The sequence below is a fragment of the Phoenix dactylifera genome, chromosome 7 (assembly GCF_051530095.1).
Source record: "Phoenix dactylifera cultivar Ajwa chromosome 7, Ajwa_hap1_PhDact_Kaust_v1.1, whole genome shotgun sequence".
NCBI lineage: Eukaryota > Viridiplantae > Streptophyta > Magnoliopsida > Arecales > Arecaceae > Phoenix > Phoenix dactylifera.
This window is the reverse complement of record NC_143196.1, coordinates 6642715-6662099: the sequence shown is the minus strand read 5'-3', so window position 1 is coordinate 6662099 and position 19385 is coordinate 6642715. Positions and strand designations below refer to the sequence as shown.

At 35.3% G+C, this 19385-nt stretch overlaps 3 protein-coding genes and 1 long non-coding RNA gene across 4 annotated transcripts; all 4 read right to left on the bottom strand.

The window, feature by feature from the left end:
• Positions 1-2262: 2262 nt before the first annotated feature.
• On the bottom strand, positions 2263-3762 carry LOC120107786 (geranylgeranyl pyrophosphate synthase, chloroplastic/chromoplastic-like). Its single transcript, XM_089924239.1, has one exon. The coding sequence runs from the start codon at positions 3704-3706 to the stop codon at positions 3116-3118; it is 591 nt and encodes a 196-aa protein (XP_089780365.1). The 5' UTR covers positions 3707-3762; the 3' UTR covers positions 2263-3115.
• Positions 2600-2917, bottom strand: LOC149753124 (geranylgeranyl pyrophosphate synthase 7, chloroplastic-like). The gene has a single exon (XM_089924115.1). The coding sequence runs from the start codon at positions 2915-2917 to the stop codon at positions 2600-2602; it is 318 nt and encodes a 105-aa protein (XP_089780241.1).
• Positions 3763-8083: 4321 nt separating the features above from the next.
• On the bottom strand, positions 8084-8628 carry LOC148702877 (uncharacterized). Its single transcript, XR_015967254.2, has 2 exons — positions 8408-8628; positions 8084-8327 (listed from the first exon to the last, which is right to left on the bottom strand). It is a non-coding gene; the product is annotated as an uncharacterized LOC148702877 (long non-coding RNA).
• Positions 8629-9028: 400 nt separating this feature from the next.
• LOC120105052 (Methyltransferase MT-A70 family protein) lies at positions 9029-17934 on the bottom strand. The gene is made up of 10 exons (XM_039117100.3): positions 17538-17934; positions 17140-17344; positions 12772-12911; positions 12511-12544; positions 12273-12348; positions 10932-11109; positions 10655-10744; positions 10453-10549; positions 9650-9804; positions 9029-9441 (listed from the first exon to the last, which is right to left on the bottom strand). The coding sequence occupies exons 1-9, from the start codon at positions 17823-17825 to the stop codon at positions 9656-9658; spliced, it is 1257 nt and encodes a 418-aa protein (XP_038973028.3). The 5' UTR covers positions 17826-17934; the 3' UTR covers positions 9029-9441; positions 9650-9655.
• Between the last annotated feature and the right edge of the window lie 1451 nt (positions 17935-19385).

Here is a 19385-nt window from a genome sequence, read left to right as displayed (position 1 = left end):
CACGATGAAGCGGAGTTTCGGAGTCTTCTTCCTCCTCCGCTTCCGGCGGAAAACGGGGACTCCGAGTTCAACTAGAACTCGGAGACTTCCCCTTATTAATCCCCATCCTCCTCCTTAGATCTCCGCTATCGGAATCGTCAAGAGTAGCTGCTGATTTCAAGCCCTCTCTCTTCTCCCCTCTTCTCTCTCTCTCTCTCTTTTCCCCCTACTTCTCTCTCTACTTACTCTCTATTCTCTCCACTTCCTCTTTCTCCATGGGTGCCTAGGGTCGCATACTGAACCGATCACTCGGCCTTGTCAAGATCCATAGAACCCATTGATGATGAACTATCCTGGCCCTGATCGAGTTTATACCTATAATTTGTTGACCAAATCACTCAGGCCTGACTCATCCGAAATCGTCGAATGCTCGTCCCTATTTCTTGTTACTTTAATTCGATTAAAATTATCAAATAAAAAGTAATTATATTTTTATTATTTTTATAGGATTAACTGAATTGCCTAGTAAAGTTTGACGATTTAAGACAAAAGAGGTAAGTAGATCTTACAGTTCTTATTATTTTTAAATAATTATATTTTTCGTGCATAAAATTTACTTGTGGAAATATCATGCTATTCTTAAAATTATGGATTAGTATATGTATTATGAAAATCATGTTCTATTATAAAAAATAGTTTTATGAATATGTTGATAAAAATAGCTTTGTTATAAAATATCAATCTGATCATGTCATTTAATGATTTTCACCTATTTATATGTATATTTTAAGAAAAAGATATAAGTTTTCAAAACTCTTAGATTGCTATGACCGCATTTAGATATAGGGGTCAATCGACACCCTGGAGCTAGCATCCAATGAAAACAGCCCTCTGCAAATGGGTTAAAGTTGGTAACGAATATGAATTATGAAATTTCGTCGATTACAAAACCGGCCTATCACGAGTTATAGTAACCATAGCACGAATAACTATAAGCAATCTTCTGATCCATGATAGGATTACATGACATGAAGAACGATTTACGAATTTGATTTCAAACTTGGCACTATATTTATAAAAGATGGATGATTTGTTCATGCATGATTTGCCTTATGATTTATTTTTAATTTCCTTTCAGTAAGTGGTTTAGGGCAGTCCAGTTCCGTTCAAGCGCTCCTTCAAGCGAGAAGCTAGCTCTAAAGTCAACAGGTGCAGGCTGACTGGGAGAGGCAGACGACTGGGCGAACTGTTCTATCACAGGAACATGTAGAATGCTCAGGTCCCCACGGGAGTACGTCTGCAACGGAGTTGATGGTCTGGCGGCATCGACAGAGGGATCTATGGCATCTGAGACGGCTGATGGCAAGGTAGGCGGGGCAGCCTCTGATGCTGATGAGTCGTTCTTTTACCATCAATCATGCGAAAGTTTGCCAACTTCTTGGTCAATTGTTTTTGCTCACCATCCAAGTCCCATATAGCTGAGAATTTTCGAGCAATTGAAAGCCGCTTTCGATGACGGGGCCGAAAAATGGATATTACGCAAGTACAGACTCATGGCATATTTTTTTTGTCTTTGATTAATGAAGTATAGACTCGACTTTGGGCTTCATACGATTTTCTTCATACGATGTATTATGAAACGCTTATTTTGGAATATTTGTTATTTTCTTCATACGATGTATTGACATGAAAAACTTATGTTTTATCCAGTAAGGTAGTGAAAAGTTTACTTACTGAGCTGTGTCGCTCATATACTTCTATTTTTATTTTTCTCTCTTCAAGCAAATAGGATTAGTAGGGATGAAGGTTGATCCAGTTTGCGCTAGTAAGCTTGGCGATATTTTTTAGAAGAATTTTATTATTGACTATAAATTTGTAGCTAATGATCTTTTGAATATTGAGGGCGATGGGTTTGGTATTGATGTTAGATTTAGACGCTCTGAACCAATTATAGTTTTATATAATAAATAATAAAATTAGATATTTAATTATTATATTTTGTTGTGATAGAATTCGAAAGCTAAAAATAACATTCGCTTCATGTTTTTTTGGGTTGTACCCCTTGGTAACACGGTCATATCATGTTCCGGATTTGGGGCATAATACTATTAGAATTCTTATCTAGTATCAATCCCAGGATCAACATCCCACAGCAAAATTTTTACCTCAGAAGAGAATTAAACATTACCCTTATTGCACACTCACCTAGTCTCACCAGCATTGAACACAACTTATTCATCAAGAAATAAACTACCAACTACTATGCCGCAGAGTAACAGAACCTTTGGACATCAAAAGGAATGAATTGAGATTTAAGAATTTAGAATCACAACAGAGGAATGCTGCAGAGTACACTTTAATCAGCAATTGCAGACACATGCAAATGAGCAAAGAGTAAGTTGATATGGATGTTGGATTCCAATACTGGTGGTAATCTCAGCATGCTAATCACTATGTATAAATTATCAAACTCAAAATCATCTCATAAAGAAGGTGACGAGTGATAGATATGAAGCTAAAAGAACTGCGGCGCATCGACCTGTAACCGAGAGGAGCAAGAGGACGAGGTAGCTTCCGACTTCTGCGACTCCCAACCATCTATCACTGCTTTCGAAAACTCTTAACTCTGCCGGTGGGCAATGTAATCGGCCAGATGAAGCAAAGGCGCCACCTTTACGGGATCAAACTGTGAAAGCGATTCTTTTGCATCCTTGAGAAGCTCCCGGGCGTAATCCCTCGACTCCTTCAGCCCCATGAGCTTTGGATATGTGGTCTTATCGCTGACCAGATCCTTCCCGGCCGTCTTCCCCAGCTCCTCCGACGACTGGGTCCCGTCGAGGATGTCGTCCACCACTTGGAACAGCAAACCGATACGCCTAGAAAATCGCCGGAGCAGCTCGATCTGGTCGTCGGAGCCCCCGCCGACAATCGCTCCCATGACCGCCGAGGCCTCCAGAAGGAAGGCGGTCTTGTGGAGGTGGATGAATTCGAGCCGGTCGAGGCCAACCGGGACTGCCAGCCCTGTGGACACGAGGTCGACCACCTGGCCAGCGACCAACCCCTCGGGCCCGATGGAGCGGGAGAGCTCGCTGACGGCGCGGATGATGCGGGCGGGGGCGACGGGGTCGTCGGCCGGCTAGGAGGCGGGATCGGCGAGGTGGCCGAAGGCGAGGGCGAGGAGGGCGTCGCCGGCGAGGACGGCGATGGGCTCGCCAAAGACGCGGTGGTTGGAGGGCTTGCCCCGGCGAAGGTCGTCGTTGTCCATGCAGGGGAGGTCGTCGTGCATGAGGGACATGGTTTGGACCATCTCGACGGCGACGGCAGAGGGCATGGCGTGGCTCTCGCGGCCGCCGACGAGCTCGCAGGCTGCGAGGCAGAGGATGGGGCGGACGCGCTTGCCGCCGACGAGGAGGGAGTAGCGCATCGCCTCGTGGATGCGCTCAGGGTGAGCGAGGGGGACGGCGGCGTCCATGGCCCGGTGCACGGCGTCCGCCTTCCGGAGCATGTACTCCTTGAAGTCGAACTCCACCGCCACGGCGGCGGCGGCGGCGGAGGCGTCGTTCTTCATTGCCGCCCGGGGCGGGCAGGCGAGGTGGCCCCGGGGGGTGGCGGAGGCGGAGGAGAGCGGGGGCGGGAAGGAACGAGAAGGGAAGGAGGAGGAGCGGGTGGAGGGATGGGCCGAAAAGCTCACCACCGAGCCGCAGAGGAGAGGAGCAATGGAAGCCATTTTGCTGCTCTGCTGCGTTCTTCTCCTCTGTTTTTTTTTCTTATTCTTTTCCTATTCGTAATAGGGGAAGAGTAACAGAGAAATGGGATTACATTAATACGGGGCGGAATAACAGAGGAATGGGAATTATAAAGGAATGAATTGAAAGGTTGATTGGGAAGGAGTAACGTCGGAAATTTTGGGTATTAATTATGGGATAAAAAATGGGGTCTATGGATGCAGTAACTTAAATAAAAAATCATCTAAAATATCATTAAGATTTTAAAAATAAAAGTTTTTAAATATGATACATTTACTTAAATATGTTACAATTACTTCAATATGTTGAACATATTTATATATGTTAAATTTATCTAAATATGTTAGAAGTTCTCTTTGTTAACCAAACTTTTTTTATATCAGTTGTCTAAATCTATTATACCTAATTCTATTATATTATAAATTGGAGAAGTTGATCAATCTCATTTCCATCAACAATTAAAAAAAAAAATATTTGCAAACTCCAAAATCGAATAACAATTTGATATGTTTGTACAAAAAAAATAATTTAATATGATCCAAATTTTTTAAATATGAAATCACTGCAACAAATAAAGTTGCAAGGTTACTAAAAAGTTAAAACTCCAGCAATCTCGAAAGACGCTAATAACAAACAACAATAAAAAAAAATCCTATAATAACAAGAGAAAATGGCTACAAAGAAAATAACTATTAAAAATTGCATAAAATTATCCTGGTCTCTTCACTTTCTTCAAATTTTAAGTTAATCCTTATGTTTTCTTTTATTATCATGGAAACTTTGACAAAATGAATTTGGTCTACTAATAGCCAAATGCTGCAAAATAAGAAATATTTTATTGCTATATAATCTTAAAAATCAAGATCGCTTTCTATTCTAAAATACATACAACTTCATACGAACATATATAATTTAATAATGATGCAAACATTATTTCTTATTAAAATTTTTACTTTTTATTAGGTAGGAAAGATTAGGAAAAACTCCAAGAAAATAAGAGAAAAATCAACCCACCTCTGGAGACCATATAATCCATGATTATATGCCATAATTTTGCCACATCATCTCAAGATTATTTGTTTTTAAAAATGACTTTCTGACCAATTATTTTGTTTGACCTGGACTCTGCCTACAGGCTTTCTATAAAAATAAATGTTAACGAAGAAACTTATTATTAAGGCCATGTTTGTATAAGTTCCTTAAAGGTTCATTTGGTTATGGTATGTTAAATTATGGGTAATTTGACAATTCTTAGAAATTATTAATCTAGAAAATTAATTACAATTAAAAATCAAATATACCATATTTGGTTGATAGAAAATTATTCTCACAAAAAGTACTAGAAAAAGATTAGTATCTTTGGTTGGAGATAATCTTATATAGAAAGATTATCAAATTTCTAATAATTTTCTTGAATAAATAATTTAAATAATGATATTATTTTTGTTTAGTGCATTTATTGGCCATTTATAACCCACTTACATGTAGACTGTCAATATGGACCATTTTGAATATTGAAATATATTACATGGTTTAGTAAATATTTTTAATAAATTATTCATATACCAAAATATATTTTGATTATAAATCAATATATTTTTGATATATTAATAAATCCCATGTCAAATTTATTAAAAATAATAAATATTTATTATTAATTAATTATGAAGAATTACTATTCATTACTAAATATATTAATATGTGAATTATATTATTATTTATAAATAATAATCTTAATAATTTAATATATTAATTAGAATAAATGAATTTAATATATTAATTAGAATAAATGAATTTATTATATTACTTAGAGTAAATAATTAATATCATAATAATGAAAAATTAATATATAATTAATACATTTATTGATATATTATAATTAATATATATATATATGAATTATAAATACAAATAATTAATAGAAATAAATAAGTATAATATTTAATTATATATGATAAATATAAATTACATTAATATAAATAATATATTAAATACTAAATACATATTAATATTTAGTATAATCAATATACAATAAAGAATTAATATAATATATGAATATATTTACATTATCTTAAGATAATATTAATATAATATAACTAATATAATATTAATATAATTAATATACTATTAATATAATATATTAATATAATAATATAATATTAATATAATATAAATAGGGGTATTTATATGAAGCAATGATAATTTCAGAATATCTCCACTTGGTAATCTTGCGTGAGAAAAAAGTATTCTTTGGTGGTATTTATTTTACTTTCTCTCTCAATAAATTAGGCATGAATTTCATCATTTATTTTACCATCTCTCTCATTCTATTTTCATATGAAATATAGTAATCTAATATGGGATTTATTTTTTCATGCCAAATTATCTCTAACCAAACGAACCAAATAGCTTTTTTTTTAGCATGAAAATTCCTCAACAACTAATTTTTCCCAAACATTCTTAAAATTGATGTGGGCTCATCCAAACCAATTATTTTGTTTGACCATGACTCTCCCTATAGGGTTCTTTTAGAAGAAAGAAATATTTGTGAAAAGTCTAATATTAAATTTGTGCTCTACGAGAGAATGATCATACCAGCACTAATGCACCGGATCCCATCAGAAGGCTACTTTCTACTCATTCGTTAATAGCTGGCTTTCCCTTATTTGTGAAACAATTCCATGTTCTCCATATTGTTAACCACTAGATTGTATAGTAGTTCAAACATTATTGTAGTCCATATTGTAAAACAATTCCGTGTTCTCCATATTGTTAACCACTTCCACTCAAAAAAAACTAAATCAATCTGTTAAGATTGAGGCCTACTATTTAGTAAGAAATGGAATGAAATTGCTAAGAAAATTTATGTGAAAATAGCTAAGTCCGATTATTTTTGCAGGTATAGATGTTGGGATTATATTTAAAATATTTTAGTATATGATGATTATCTGCATGGACTCTAGCTACCGATATATTTTTTTCCAAAAATCAATTACAAAGAACCTGCTATTTAATTCACCTTCTCCGCATCCTTAACTAATGGATTTTATTTAAATTCAATGTAACTTGGTCTCTTCAAAAAGAAAAGTAAAGGGTTCAAGATAAGTTTGATATGAACCGTCGGATGTAAGCCAATCTTCCTTGGAGTGATTTAAGCTCTTTTAGGTTTTTTGGAGGCGGCATCTCCTGAGTTAAATTCCTTAATAGTCACTTTTATTATATAATCATTACTTGAACTCTTCCTAGCCCATGATTAATGGATGAAAAATGGAAAAGGAAATCCATAACAACTAGCTCTTCTTAAAATCCTAAGCCCTTTAAGAATCACTTATGGCAGATCTATTAAGGATCTTAACAATCTATAGATGTTGGAGCCAAAATGATCAATAATTATTAAATACATTCCACTCATAATTTATTTTTTATTTTATTTTTGAAGAATTTATTTGTTCTTCTAATATATAAATTTATATTTAAATTTTTATCAGGGTATCATTCTCATACTATACCTATTAAACAGAAAGGAGAGAGAAAGTTAGACCCTTCTTCAAAAATTTCAGAAAAAATGGAAAGAAACTTGTAGAAAATCAGAAAAAAAAAAAAAAAAAAAAAAGAAGAGTCCTCTTACAAAAAAAAATTAAAAGAAAGGTGTCCAAGAAGCTGCAATTTTATTTGGACTCTTCAAATATCCATTAGCAAGGAGTTAGAATTTTTTCTTTAATTATTTCTGTTATTTTTTTATACAATTATTTTAATTAAGTATTAACTTCTACCGGGGATAAGAAGGGTGACGGGAAGGGGGCTAATATTCTGAGAGAGATAACAATGACTTTATGGCTATTTAGGTTTCTGTGAGAGACGATGGGTATGAATGAGCATGTGATGGTGTTACTCTTGGTATGATATAAATTTATTAAATGTATAGATTTATTTTGTGCTAAAATAGTTTTATTTTGCATTAAAATAGAATTATTTGGATGCCGAATAATATACATGTATATTATTCTCTTTAAGATTTTTTATTAATTGAATTTATAAATTTATTTATTTATTTAGATGATATATTGCTAACACATCTTATACGAAGAAGTAGCTTGCAGGGGTAATTGCTCTAATTCTGTCTTCAGATTTCTTAAACAATATGTCTATGGATCTGAGCAAGTCGGGGAGATCAATTTTTCGAGTGAAATTCGATGGAAACTTATGGTTCATATCATTCTGAGATGCCACATTGCTCGCCTCGGTGCCATCCTGGACTCCCACAGAATAGCTCCCCTCCGCAACCTATGGTGAAGCCGAAGTCATATGCCCCCACCTCAAACCGGAGTCAGCTGCTGCTCATGGTTTGGATAAAATTATTTGACAGAACAATTTAATAGCACAGGCATTACAAAATTCGAAATTAGGTGTGAATATAAAATGAAGATCCAAAGCCTAATAGAATGATACATGCTGCCATTCAAAATCCGATCTGACAGGCAGATGAGCTGACAGGCGAGCTATTCTGCTCAATTAAGTTGGAGAAGCATGGCACGACGTTTGAACTGATCTTCTACTACAAAAAAGATCAAGAAATCGTCGGAACGTGTTCGACTAGGAACCCTGCACAGTTAGGATCGGATGATTCGCAAACAAGTAGTTGAGCATTTTTCTGATGTATCATAATCGTACACTTTTCTTACCTGCCGATTAGGTCAGCAACCAATCACGCTGATTGTTCAAAGATTTAATAGGCCATTGATTTCGCTGGACATACGTCGTCATCTGATTAGCGAACTAAGTTATTGGGCGAGATTTTAGAAACGGTGAACCCGAGCCACATCAATACACATCAAGATTGCGTCCAATAGTATATCCACTCTAATTAAAACTCCCTCTTATGTACTCCATATGCTAATTGTAACTTGAAAAAAAAAAGAGCTAGTCACTGATACATGGTCCCAGACCTGAAATATTGGTTACGTAGGAATATTTTGATAAAAAAAAAGGAGAGGGAAACGGGACCAAAGCCTCTACCTTTCTTCGGGATTAGTCGATAGATGTTGCGGCAAATGAAAAAATATACTAGAAGATGCCATCAGTCCGCACATATTTGCATCTGCAGGTTAATATTAACATCATATATAATAGTTGAGCCACAGAAAAACATGAGATATGATACTAATCAGATTTAAAATGCATATTCCAACATCCAGGAATCCCCCAAAATTTCTATTTTTCTCCTCTCTTTTAACCCAAACAACCCCAAACTTCAAGCTAAAGAACTACCACACTAACAGGTCTCCAACTGCAACAAATTCGAGTTCCAAACACAACAGATTTATTGCTCCTGCTTGCAGAAGGCAAAACATGTCTACATTTTTAAATCAAACCTTCAAACAGGAAATTCCCCCTTCTATTTTAGAATTTCCTTTCCAGTATACGGGATCATTATGTTGAAGAACATTAATCTATCATGCATTAGACCTCATCATTTTCTCTGTTCCACCAACCAGCCATTTAGGTTTCATTGCATCCCCTCTTGCCTGGAGTTGCTCATTCAGGCAGGGCTCCAGGAAAGAATTGACAGAAGCTGGTTATGACTATCTTCTTCTTCCATGTAGTCTTCTTAAGAGTTGTATTTTGATGGAAAAAGCCATTGATTATCATGACAGTTCATCTCCAGAAAGTTTTCATGTTCTCATACAGCAACAGACTACATTCTTCAGATCCTCATCTGCAGAACAAAAACCACATCTTATTGCATCATAGGAAATCCAAGTATGCAATCAAATTCCAGCAGAATCAGTATTGCAACTTGCAAGGAAAAGGAACTTTACTGGGTGATTTGGGGAAGCCTCCAAATCATGTAAAGAATGAAAAATAGTTCTTTCCTATATCTTAGATCAGTTGTCCAAATGAAAAAGGGCAATAAATTCCATCACCTCAGATCATCTTTCTTGTCTCTCCATAAAGTATCTCGAGTCTTGAAAGTGAAGCGGTTCGTTGCCCCAACATGTCCAACCAGCCACCAATTCTCTAGCAAAAAGCTCAATACATTTCACAGGTTTGGTGCCTGGTATATGATCCCATAGTAGTTCTTAAGATGGTTAAGGTTTGACACAAGAAAGCAATGGGGCACACTAGATTATGTGAAGAACATAGTAACATGATATATGCTGTCTCAGATACTTCGTATGAAAAACAAAATCCACCAGCTAAATAAAGGATAGACAAATTAACATTTTTGAAGTAGATATGCTAAATAACAAGGTGAAGAGTTTTTGCAAGAGAATCAGGGGGAATTTCTATACAACTGCTATAGATGAGCAAACAGCTACTAATGGGCATTCCAAAAGCATGATTAGCTGTTGGAGAATAATATTGAATCTTTCTTTTGATAATACACTCCCTTTATGATAATAAATGTGAATTCTAACAGCATGATTAACTGGTGGGAATTGATTATGTACTTCCCTCTGTGTTGGTTCCTGCACTGCCTAAACGTGAGGAATTAATGAGCTAAATTAATAAATATTGTCAGTAAGCATGATAGAAAAACCACCTTCACATGCAGTGTATGTGGAATTCATAGACATGCTCAGGTTGCTCAAACATAGCAAGGGATTTCGTGTAGTAAATGGTGTCTTTAAGTGGTTCAAAATTAAACACATCTTCCAGCAGATTTAGAAGACCATATAGTTATACGTAACATTCGGAAATTTTGGCCAGTTACAGGCATGGATACTTCCTAAAGGGGGCTTCCTTGAGTGAACACCTGGAATGCTGATAATAACATGAGCATCTTCCAAATTAACTGCTGGTGTGCACGCTGAATTAATATTCTGCAATACATCACAAAATTTAAACAAAATGTCTCTTTACATCCATGAAATGGAACATAGAAGTAGTAACCGCCATGAATACTCATAAGTGTACAGAAAAAACACCTCCATATTAACGTAGCCGAGTAGAAGGTATTCATATGGTCTATGATGAAATAAGTCCAATTCACCAATCAAGGACCCATCTGGTTTCACCTAAATCATGTTTCAGCATTAAATCAACTTCTCAGCCACCAGAGCAGAAATATAAATGTTGTAATCTGACAGAATAAACTGCTAATTCATATCCAGAAAGCAGAAAATATCTCAATGTGTACCACTTGTAGTATAGATCAAAAAAATAACCAGCATGATAGGGGATACACCAGTACGATAAATTTACCTTCAGCCAGTAACAGAGTGTGACATTGCTTACTCCCCAAGCAGGAAACAGATCTTTCTCAACAAACATACGCAGCTTCTCTCGGTTAGTCATCCATAAAGCCACAAGGGCACCTTCAGCATGAGCAAGTTCTTTAACAGGAAGGTACAGAAAGTATCGGTTGGGTAATGTAGGAAACCTACAACAAAAAGATCTATCACAGTCTCATCTCAATACCATAGCCTGGATGTGAGATACTGTACCAATATGACCAAAAATTATGGCAGGAAAATATTCTTTGTAGTTAAGTAGAACAAATAATTGATGGTCCTATCAAGCTTCGCAGAACAATAGTCCCAAGGTTGGCCAAGTTTACATTCCACTTCAACTCTTCCAAATAAGAATCCCCAAGATAAAGCAATCAATATCTATGTATGGTAACCGTACAAAAAGATTTAAACTCAAAAATAATACTTAATAAGTGTATCGAAAGAGGTGCAACATAATTTAAAAAGTATATATATGCACATAATATTGAAAATTCAGGGTTAGACACATTAGGACATATAGCATACACTAAAGTACATTTTAATAATTATTCAAATTCCTGTTCCATCAATAAGTTATTATAAAGAAAGATATTTTGACCAACAAATAACAGGTTCCAAATACCATAAGCTGCTTGAGATTCTCTTCCTAGGAGATAGTGAACCAGGGGTTCATATCTCCATCCTGCTCTGTAGTTATCTGTGATGAAGCAGGATAATCTTAAAGAAGAAAAGAAAAAATGTATATTTAATCGTAGAAAACCTTGAATTAGATAACATGTCTTCATTGAGAACAAGAACATGTGATCAAATGATATAATCACATAAACAAGCTAGCGAACTAGAAAGATCGAAGCTTATCCATGTTAATCTGAAGATTCTGTTTTACATTTAGAAACACTTTATACTGGCTTTTATAAAATTAATGTTCTTCTTTTTTTCTTATTTATACTTTTTTTTTGCTTCTGATATATGAAACAATCAAAAAATGTTCTTTAGGATTTCAAACAAGTTAAAATTTGCATGATGCAGCACGCAGGCTACTTTTGGCACAAGTATGCAAGTACATGATGGTATTTGATTCATCTAGCAAGCACCAAAGAAATCTCGCATCTATTTTCGAAAATTAATCATAAAATTTATGAGCTTTTCGGTTCCTTAGAGATGTGTTCATACATAAAGATACATGCCTCAAGCATTAATAATCCTTTGGCAACGTAAAAGAAAACCAGAAAACAGTTCGACCAAATACATGTCATAATCTGCATGCAGAACATAAATACAAAACCATCAAGAAGGAAATGAGGGAAAATACACTGCTTTCTGGCGAACACTTCCGTTTTCCCATGGCGGATCAATGACAATGAGGTTAAAGCCCTGATCAGACTTAGCTGCATAAAAGATACGTATCCAGCATGTTATAAGGAAGTGGGGAAAAACAAGTTTGCTTTTGGTAGTGAGGAATCAAAAATATTAGAAAGCTGCAAAAGCGAATTCATTTTTAGTAGAAATACATTTGATTTACAAGCAAGACTCTGATTCATGAAAATTACCCGGGATGAGGTTGCGAATTTGTCTCAAGTCGGACTGCATGCCATTATACCATCAAAATTAACATGGATACACAGAAAAATGTATAAATGAAAATGAAAATTAAGACAATACAGACTTGACAATAAAAAAACACAACTCACATCCCAACTATTTGGGGTTTATTTTGTGGATCCCGCTAAGGTAAGAATAAAACTAGAAAAGAACTTAAAACTTCACTTTAATCAATAATCAAAAAATGAATGACAACGCCAACTTCATACCATGTAGAAGCAGCTTCTTCCAGGTAATATGTACTGGCTGTTGTTGAATTCAGCCTCCACCTCATCATTTGTTTCATTGCTAATTAAGTTATTAAAGAATGGAACCACTGTCCTCCCAACATGGTTGCCAAGCCATGAATCTGATAATTTACAAGGATAAAAAGTGTTATGGAATACTATAATATTTGGTAAAATGTCAATGTAACATGCACTCAAGGTCAGGAGTTTGAAAAGAAAACATCACTATATATGGAAAACAGAACATATCCAAGAATCATATGATAAGATTTACAAGGATATGCATTCACAAATTATAGTTATTTTCAGGGGCTCATACTCTAGATTCAAGTTGCCCTAAAGGTGGAATTGAAGCCAGTGCTATATCTGCTCAACAAAAGGCTTATTCCAACTAATTGGGTGCTGAAGTGTTACTCCAGCTTTGCTATTCCACTTATAATTGGGAAGTCAAGAATGAAAGAACAAATAAATTGATCAATCACATTCAATTTATTAGGTGCCTATTGCACATGTATTATATGAAATGAAGAAGTTCACACCTATATGAATAGGTAAGCTAAGACAGGATTAGCAGATTATATAGTTTCTCGTCCCTAGAAAGTGAAGCACATTTTGCAAAGAACAAAAATGGGAACAAAGACAATATCGAGATGGTCAGAGCAATCTTTTTTGATGATATCAGTTGGTTACTCATCTGAAGGAATATATGCAGTATGAAGACAATAAGGTTCCACTTTTTTACATTTATCAAAAAGCAAAAAAAAAGTGGACCAGCTGAATGTATATGATATATGCATATGAAATGTAATTGTGAGCATGTTAGCATGCCTAAACTCTGCAATGGAGCTTCCGGCAAAATTCAGCTTACAAGTTGGATGTTGTGGCTGCTATAGCAGTTTCGGCCAAAACGGCTATGCTTATTCTAGTGGCGCTATATAGCACTTGGATATGAAGCAGCTGATACGGTGGAAAAAACTGCTATACCAGGGAGCAAGCAATTTATTCCATAGAGGGCTGGATTAATGCCCAATTGGATCGGTCCAAGGAGTTTAAAGCATGGGCTGCTCTAGTTATTTCAGGCACTAGCCAAATGAAGAATGTGAGAGAGAAGGAGAAACAGAAGTGAGGAAGATGGCGGCCCGGCGGCCCTCTTCAACCCCTTCCCCCTTTGGTGCTCCCTTGCCAATGCATTGTAGCTGGCAGACCACCATGGACACCAAAGCAGGCTTGACCTAAAAATGCTGGATCTGTTTCATCTTCACACAGAAGGAAATCAAAGAATCAGAGCAAAACATTGATGAGATTGAGTCAGCGGAATTAGGCAAGGAGGAGGAGAACAAGGAGGCATATGATGAGATGGATGACTTGGACACCTCTAGTTCTAAAGCTCAAGGAGTAGACCACTCAGTACTAGCAGATGATGACTGATCATTAGGATAGTCAAATTTGACATTTAACTTTTTTGTCTAGATCTTAGAGAAGTCTATTATCTATTGATGATAATGTTTTGCTTGGTGAATTTGTAATATGATTGTGGAGATTTTCTTCTATAGTTGATATTATGTGATTGCAGATATTTTTATCTTATGAATGATGTTACTATGTTTAGTGGATGATGATATCTGTCATTAGATTATGGACCTTAAGTTATATGGATGTTAACATAATATTATGGTGTTAAGTGTACGATGTCTTATAGCTTTGACCTTGGTTTTTTTTTTTGAATTATTTTTCGCATGAAGTTGATGTAAAATATTGTCTTTGATACTAAGCAAGAATAGTATTCATATGTTTTAGCAGTCCATTTACATATCACTTGCTATCCACTATGAAACCCCTTGACTACTATGTGCCCGCTATCCACTTTTTGATACATTGATTAGGACTTGAATTGATGCAAGACTATCCAGAGGCGTAAAATGTAACTAGCTAAAGCATGTTACTTCAGCATAAGTGGTCTGCTTCGACATTGAATTAAGCGGTTGTTCTTTGCTTTCGAAGGATCCATGAAATGAGATGATGGACAAGAAGGTTGTAATGTCTGCTCTTAGATCCTAAAGTCAACATTGGATCAAGCGGTTGTTCTTTGCTTTCAAAGTGTCCATAAATGAGATGATAGGCAAGAAAGATGTAATGTCAGCTCTTAGATCCTAGAGCCGCTAGATCACCATTTGAATTAGCATCAATAAGATTAACAATGGAAAATTTTATCAAGTGTCAGCAAAAAGAGGGTGGCATGGGAACAACATTAAAATCACCCCCTCTCATTGATGGAGTTGTAACATCAAAAACACCTCAACACATTATGGGAACTACCTCTTCATCCTACACCTAGCTCCTCTCATATCAAATCTCTATATATGAATCATTAAGGTCCCATAGCATTATCAAGTCTGAAAAATCACTTTTTTAGTACATCAAGACAAGAACAATAGAGAGTTCCACTCTCCACTAGTTTTCAAATACATTGTGGTGCATGGAAACCTTTTATTCAACTACCCACTAGCAATCAAATCTTCCAATTTTCGTCTTTCAACTTAGTTTCAAACTGTGTTTTATACATATTCCATGTCTATCCCTTCAGCGCATGAACTGTCAAGATTGTTTTCTTGATTAGTTATCTCACTGTCTTTTCCTTCATATAACAAACTCATGATAGTCCACAAAAGGACAAAGCTTTGGCAAACAAATGTTTAGAATTTCTGCTGGGAGAAGAAAGATCTTTGTAATGACCATGACTCATGGTCATCTTGTAGGTTCAGAGGAAAAAAAAGTCATCTTTAGCATTTTTAACATACTTTTATTTAATAAACTATATTATGCTTGGGCATTTGAAGTGTCAATTTAGTTGTTTTGGTTAAAAGAATTTTTAACATGTTTCAGCTTTTTCTGACTAAAATATATTATTTAATGAGTGTGAGTTGGCAAGGAGTAGGAGGCCCACATGAATGCTTTTAAGTTTTAATTTTTGCATTTTCACACTTTCTGCATCACAGTTGAGACTTTCTCTTTGGAAGGAAACTCCAAGATAATGGAATCCTACCTCTCAAGTTCCCATATCAGGAAGGAAATATCCTTGGAGCATCCAAATACCGGCAAGAGTGGACTTGAGCACCGATCATACCTGGGAGAGGGGTGAGAAAGTCTTTTAAACACATTGATGGATGCACCAAGATTTTAATTCTTTTAAATACATCTATGGATGCACCATGATAGACAGTGAGTCACAGGTCATGATCACAAGAACCCATTTGAACTTCTATATTTTCAAACAAATACATTACGATTGATCATTTTAGTTGTTATTTATTCATTCTTTAACATTCATCCATAACAATTATGATGATTATTTTCTTTTGATACTTTGCGACTGCAGGACCGTAACTGCTTTATAGCAGTTTTAGACACTAATTTTCTGGTTTGTCATGATTGTCTCCGATACAGTTAGCTGAGCAGATACTCTTAGAACATTGGATCTATCTAAACTTAGACTGTTGAAAAAGTAACCTTATTTACTAGTTCCTTTCAAATATCTAAGGACCCTGAGTAACACAGTCCATTTGAACCAATCTTGTTGACTAACATATCCATCAAGTCTTCCTACAGGATCAGAAATGTAAGACCTAGTATACTTTCCTAAATATCTCAAGCAAAAGCAATGTAAGAGTAGTTCAGTTGAGATGCACCTCCTTTATTGTTCTTTACAAGTTTTACAGCAGGATCATGTGTGTCCAACCAATTCACACTTGAATTGATCAGGCTGTTCAAGAACCTTTTCTATGCAATGAAACTGGGTTCTGTCAAGTCCTAAAGGAGGTTCACAAATTTCAACTCCTAAGTCCTCCATAACACAGTTACTAGGAAGAAACTACATAACTTCACTTAATATGTTGGTGTTGGTTCCAAGGATCAATATATCATCTACATGAAGAAAGATTGCATCATTGTCATTTTGTAATTTACAATAGAGACATTTCTCATTTCAAATACCATAAACCCATTGGAAAGTACGATTTGGCCGACCTTTCTTTAGGTTTAAGGCCATTAAAAGATTTTATCATAATCATTAACTAGTCTAATGCTTCGTTGCTCTAATGCTTCAAATAAAAAATATGTTCTGACACTACCATCGTAACATCTGAAATAATTCGATCCCCAAATTTTAGACTGCAACAAGCTATAATTTTGCTTCATCTAAAACTTCTTTTATAAACCTCATGCTTCACAAACAATCAGAAAAACATAGCCAAATGCTTCAATGAGAAAAGAAGTCCAAGCCTTTCCACTCAAACATTAATCACCCGGACAAGATTATGCAATTCTCTTAACATTTCAATCGAAAACCCTGACCTTCTCCTTCATTTGACTTGGGAAAACAAAGAGCAATCTCATAGAGTGGCGCTTGCCAATGGCTTCCAAGCTCAATAAAATTCTTTTCTTCGGTTTCACCATCATGTGTAAATTCCTCGCACTTGACTAATTTCGGAAGAAACGCTTGAAGCCCGGCAGCTTCAAGAAAAGCTCTGTGTGCTTTGAGTAACAAAGATCTCGCTTCCTGCTAGGAATCAGAACTAAAATGAAAACTTTTCAAAAGAAATGGGAAAAAAAATATAGAGAGAAAGAGGGAAAGGCGGAGGAGGAGAGACGCTTCCTGGTAAAAATCAAAATTAAAAATGAAAACTTCACCAAAAAAATGCGACGAGAAACACAGACACACACATAACACAGAGAGAGAGGAGGCGGATTACTTGATGGCGCTTCTCCGCGGACTTTTCTCTCTCGTTTAGATCGCGAGGCCTCTTCTTTCGCTTCCTCTTCTTCTTCGAAATCGAGGGGGCATTATCTTCTTCTTCCACTCTTTCTCGATCCGTAGATTGGAAGGAACGGGAGTAGTAGGCGGAGGGAGAAACCCCAAAGCGGGAGTAGGAATCGTTGAGGAGGCGAACGGGATCTACGAAGACCACCTTCGATCCATCCAGGCGGTAGATACCAGAATCCAAGAAGGATTTGAACTCCTCAGAGATACTTTCCTCCATTTCCTTTTTCCCTCCTTTGGAAGCTAAAAGTTTCGGGGGACGCCCAAAGGAGGGTTTAAAGGTGGGAAGAACAAGAAGAAGACCGGAAGCTCAGGTTCAAACAAAGACCAGGAAGGAGGGTTTCGGTCGGATCAAACCGTCCGGGCTTGGATGCGGTCACATCCAAATTTGGGTCCAATTTGGATATTCTGAAAATCCGCACTATCAAAATTAATATTTGGTAGTTTGATGATGTATCCAATGATTCCTCCAGATAAGAGGAAAAAAACTTCAAGTGTTTGACAGGAGACATGTTCAAGTTTTTGGATGCAAACATGACTCTTTTTCAGGAATTTTTTTTGTCACACTTACAAATAATATTTATATGTTATTTTTTTGGTTAACTATATTTTTAATGTTTAATTGAAAAATAAAAAGTAATAATATGTTGGAATATGCTTAAGTACTTGTACTTAACTTTAATTATGGCACATCTTTTGATTTTAGGATCCCTTTTTGTTATATACTTAACCATCAAATACAGGATGTACATGCAAAACAAGTATTTTTTAAAAATATACATACAAAATTAAATTTGGAAGGATATTCATGTAAATTTTAATATTTAGAAGGATATGTATGCAAAAAAAATCTTTTAATTTTTGTGTAATGTATTAGATGTTTATAAATTTTTCAAAGCATGGATTGTTTAACTTGATAAACTCTTTACAATATTTAATACCCAATGGTTCCTAGACTTATCCCATCTGAGGCGAACTTGATACTTGTATTTAGTACTCAAATTTGGATCTAAGTTTTGGCTTCAATGAATATAAAACAAAAGTTAGACGTGAAACCTCAGGAGCATAGATTTGGATTTAGTAAAACTAGGAATTTGACTTGACTCAATAGCACTTATATACATGGCTAGATATGAAAACACAAAATAGTTAGACTACATATTATAAGTTAACTCTCTGTAAAAAGAGTTAATATGTTTGGAATCAATAATGGGCCAATCAAATTGAAGATTCAAATTATTGAACATAAATTGCATACAAAAAATTCTAAAACCAAAAAAGTACCTGACCTTCGCATCAAATCAGTAAAAAATTAAATTGTATCTATTACACAAGTATGATAAAATATATGATATGATATATAAATTGAAAATCCACTTCATTCATGATCTGTGCATCCTAAAATATAGATAAATTAAAAATTCATTAGATTTTATGATTAAAATATATAAAGCAAAATGCCATGCTATTAAAACAGTCCATTTTGATACATATTTGATAATTAAGTTAGCAACAACCAAAAAATATATATTTGATTTCTATGTTTTCTTGTAGCATATAGCATGTTCAATAGTTTGGATCCTTAATTTGGATAATCCATTATTAATTTTGAATTATTAACTCCTTTTGCAATGAGTTAATGTAAAATGGGTAGCCCCACTTAATTTTTTTCGTATTATAGCCCAAATTGCATACACAGATAATTCCCTCTCCTATTTCCTTTAAAGAATTTATATTTTAATGATAGAAAAATACAATTATTCATTGACAAATAGTGACC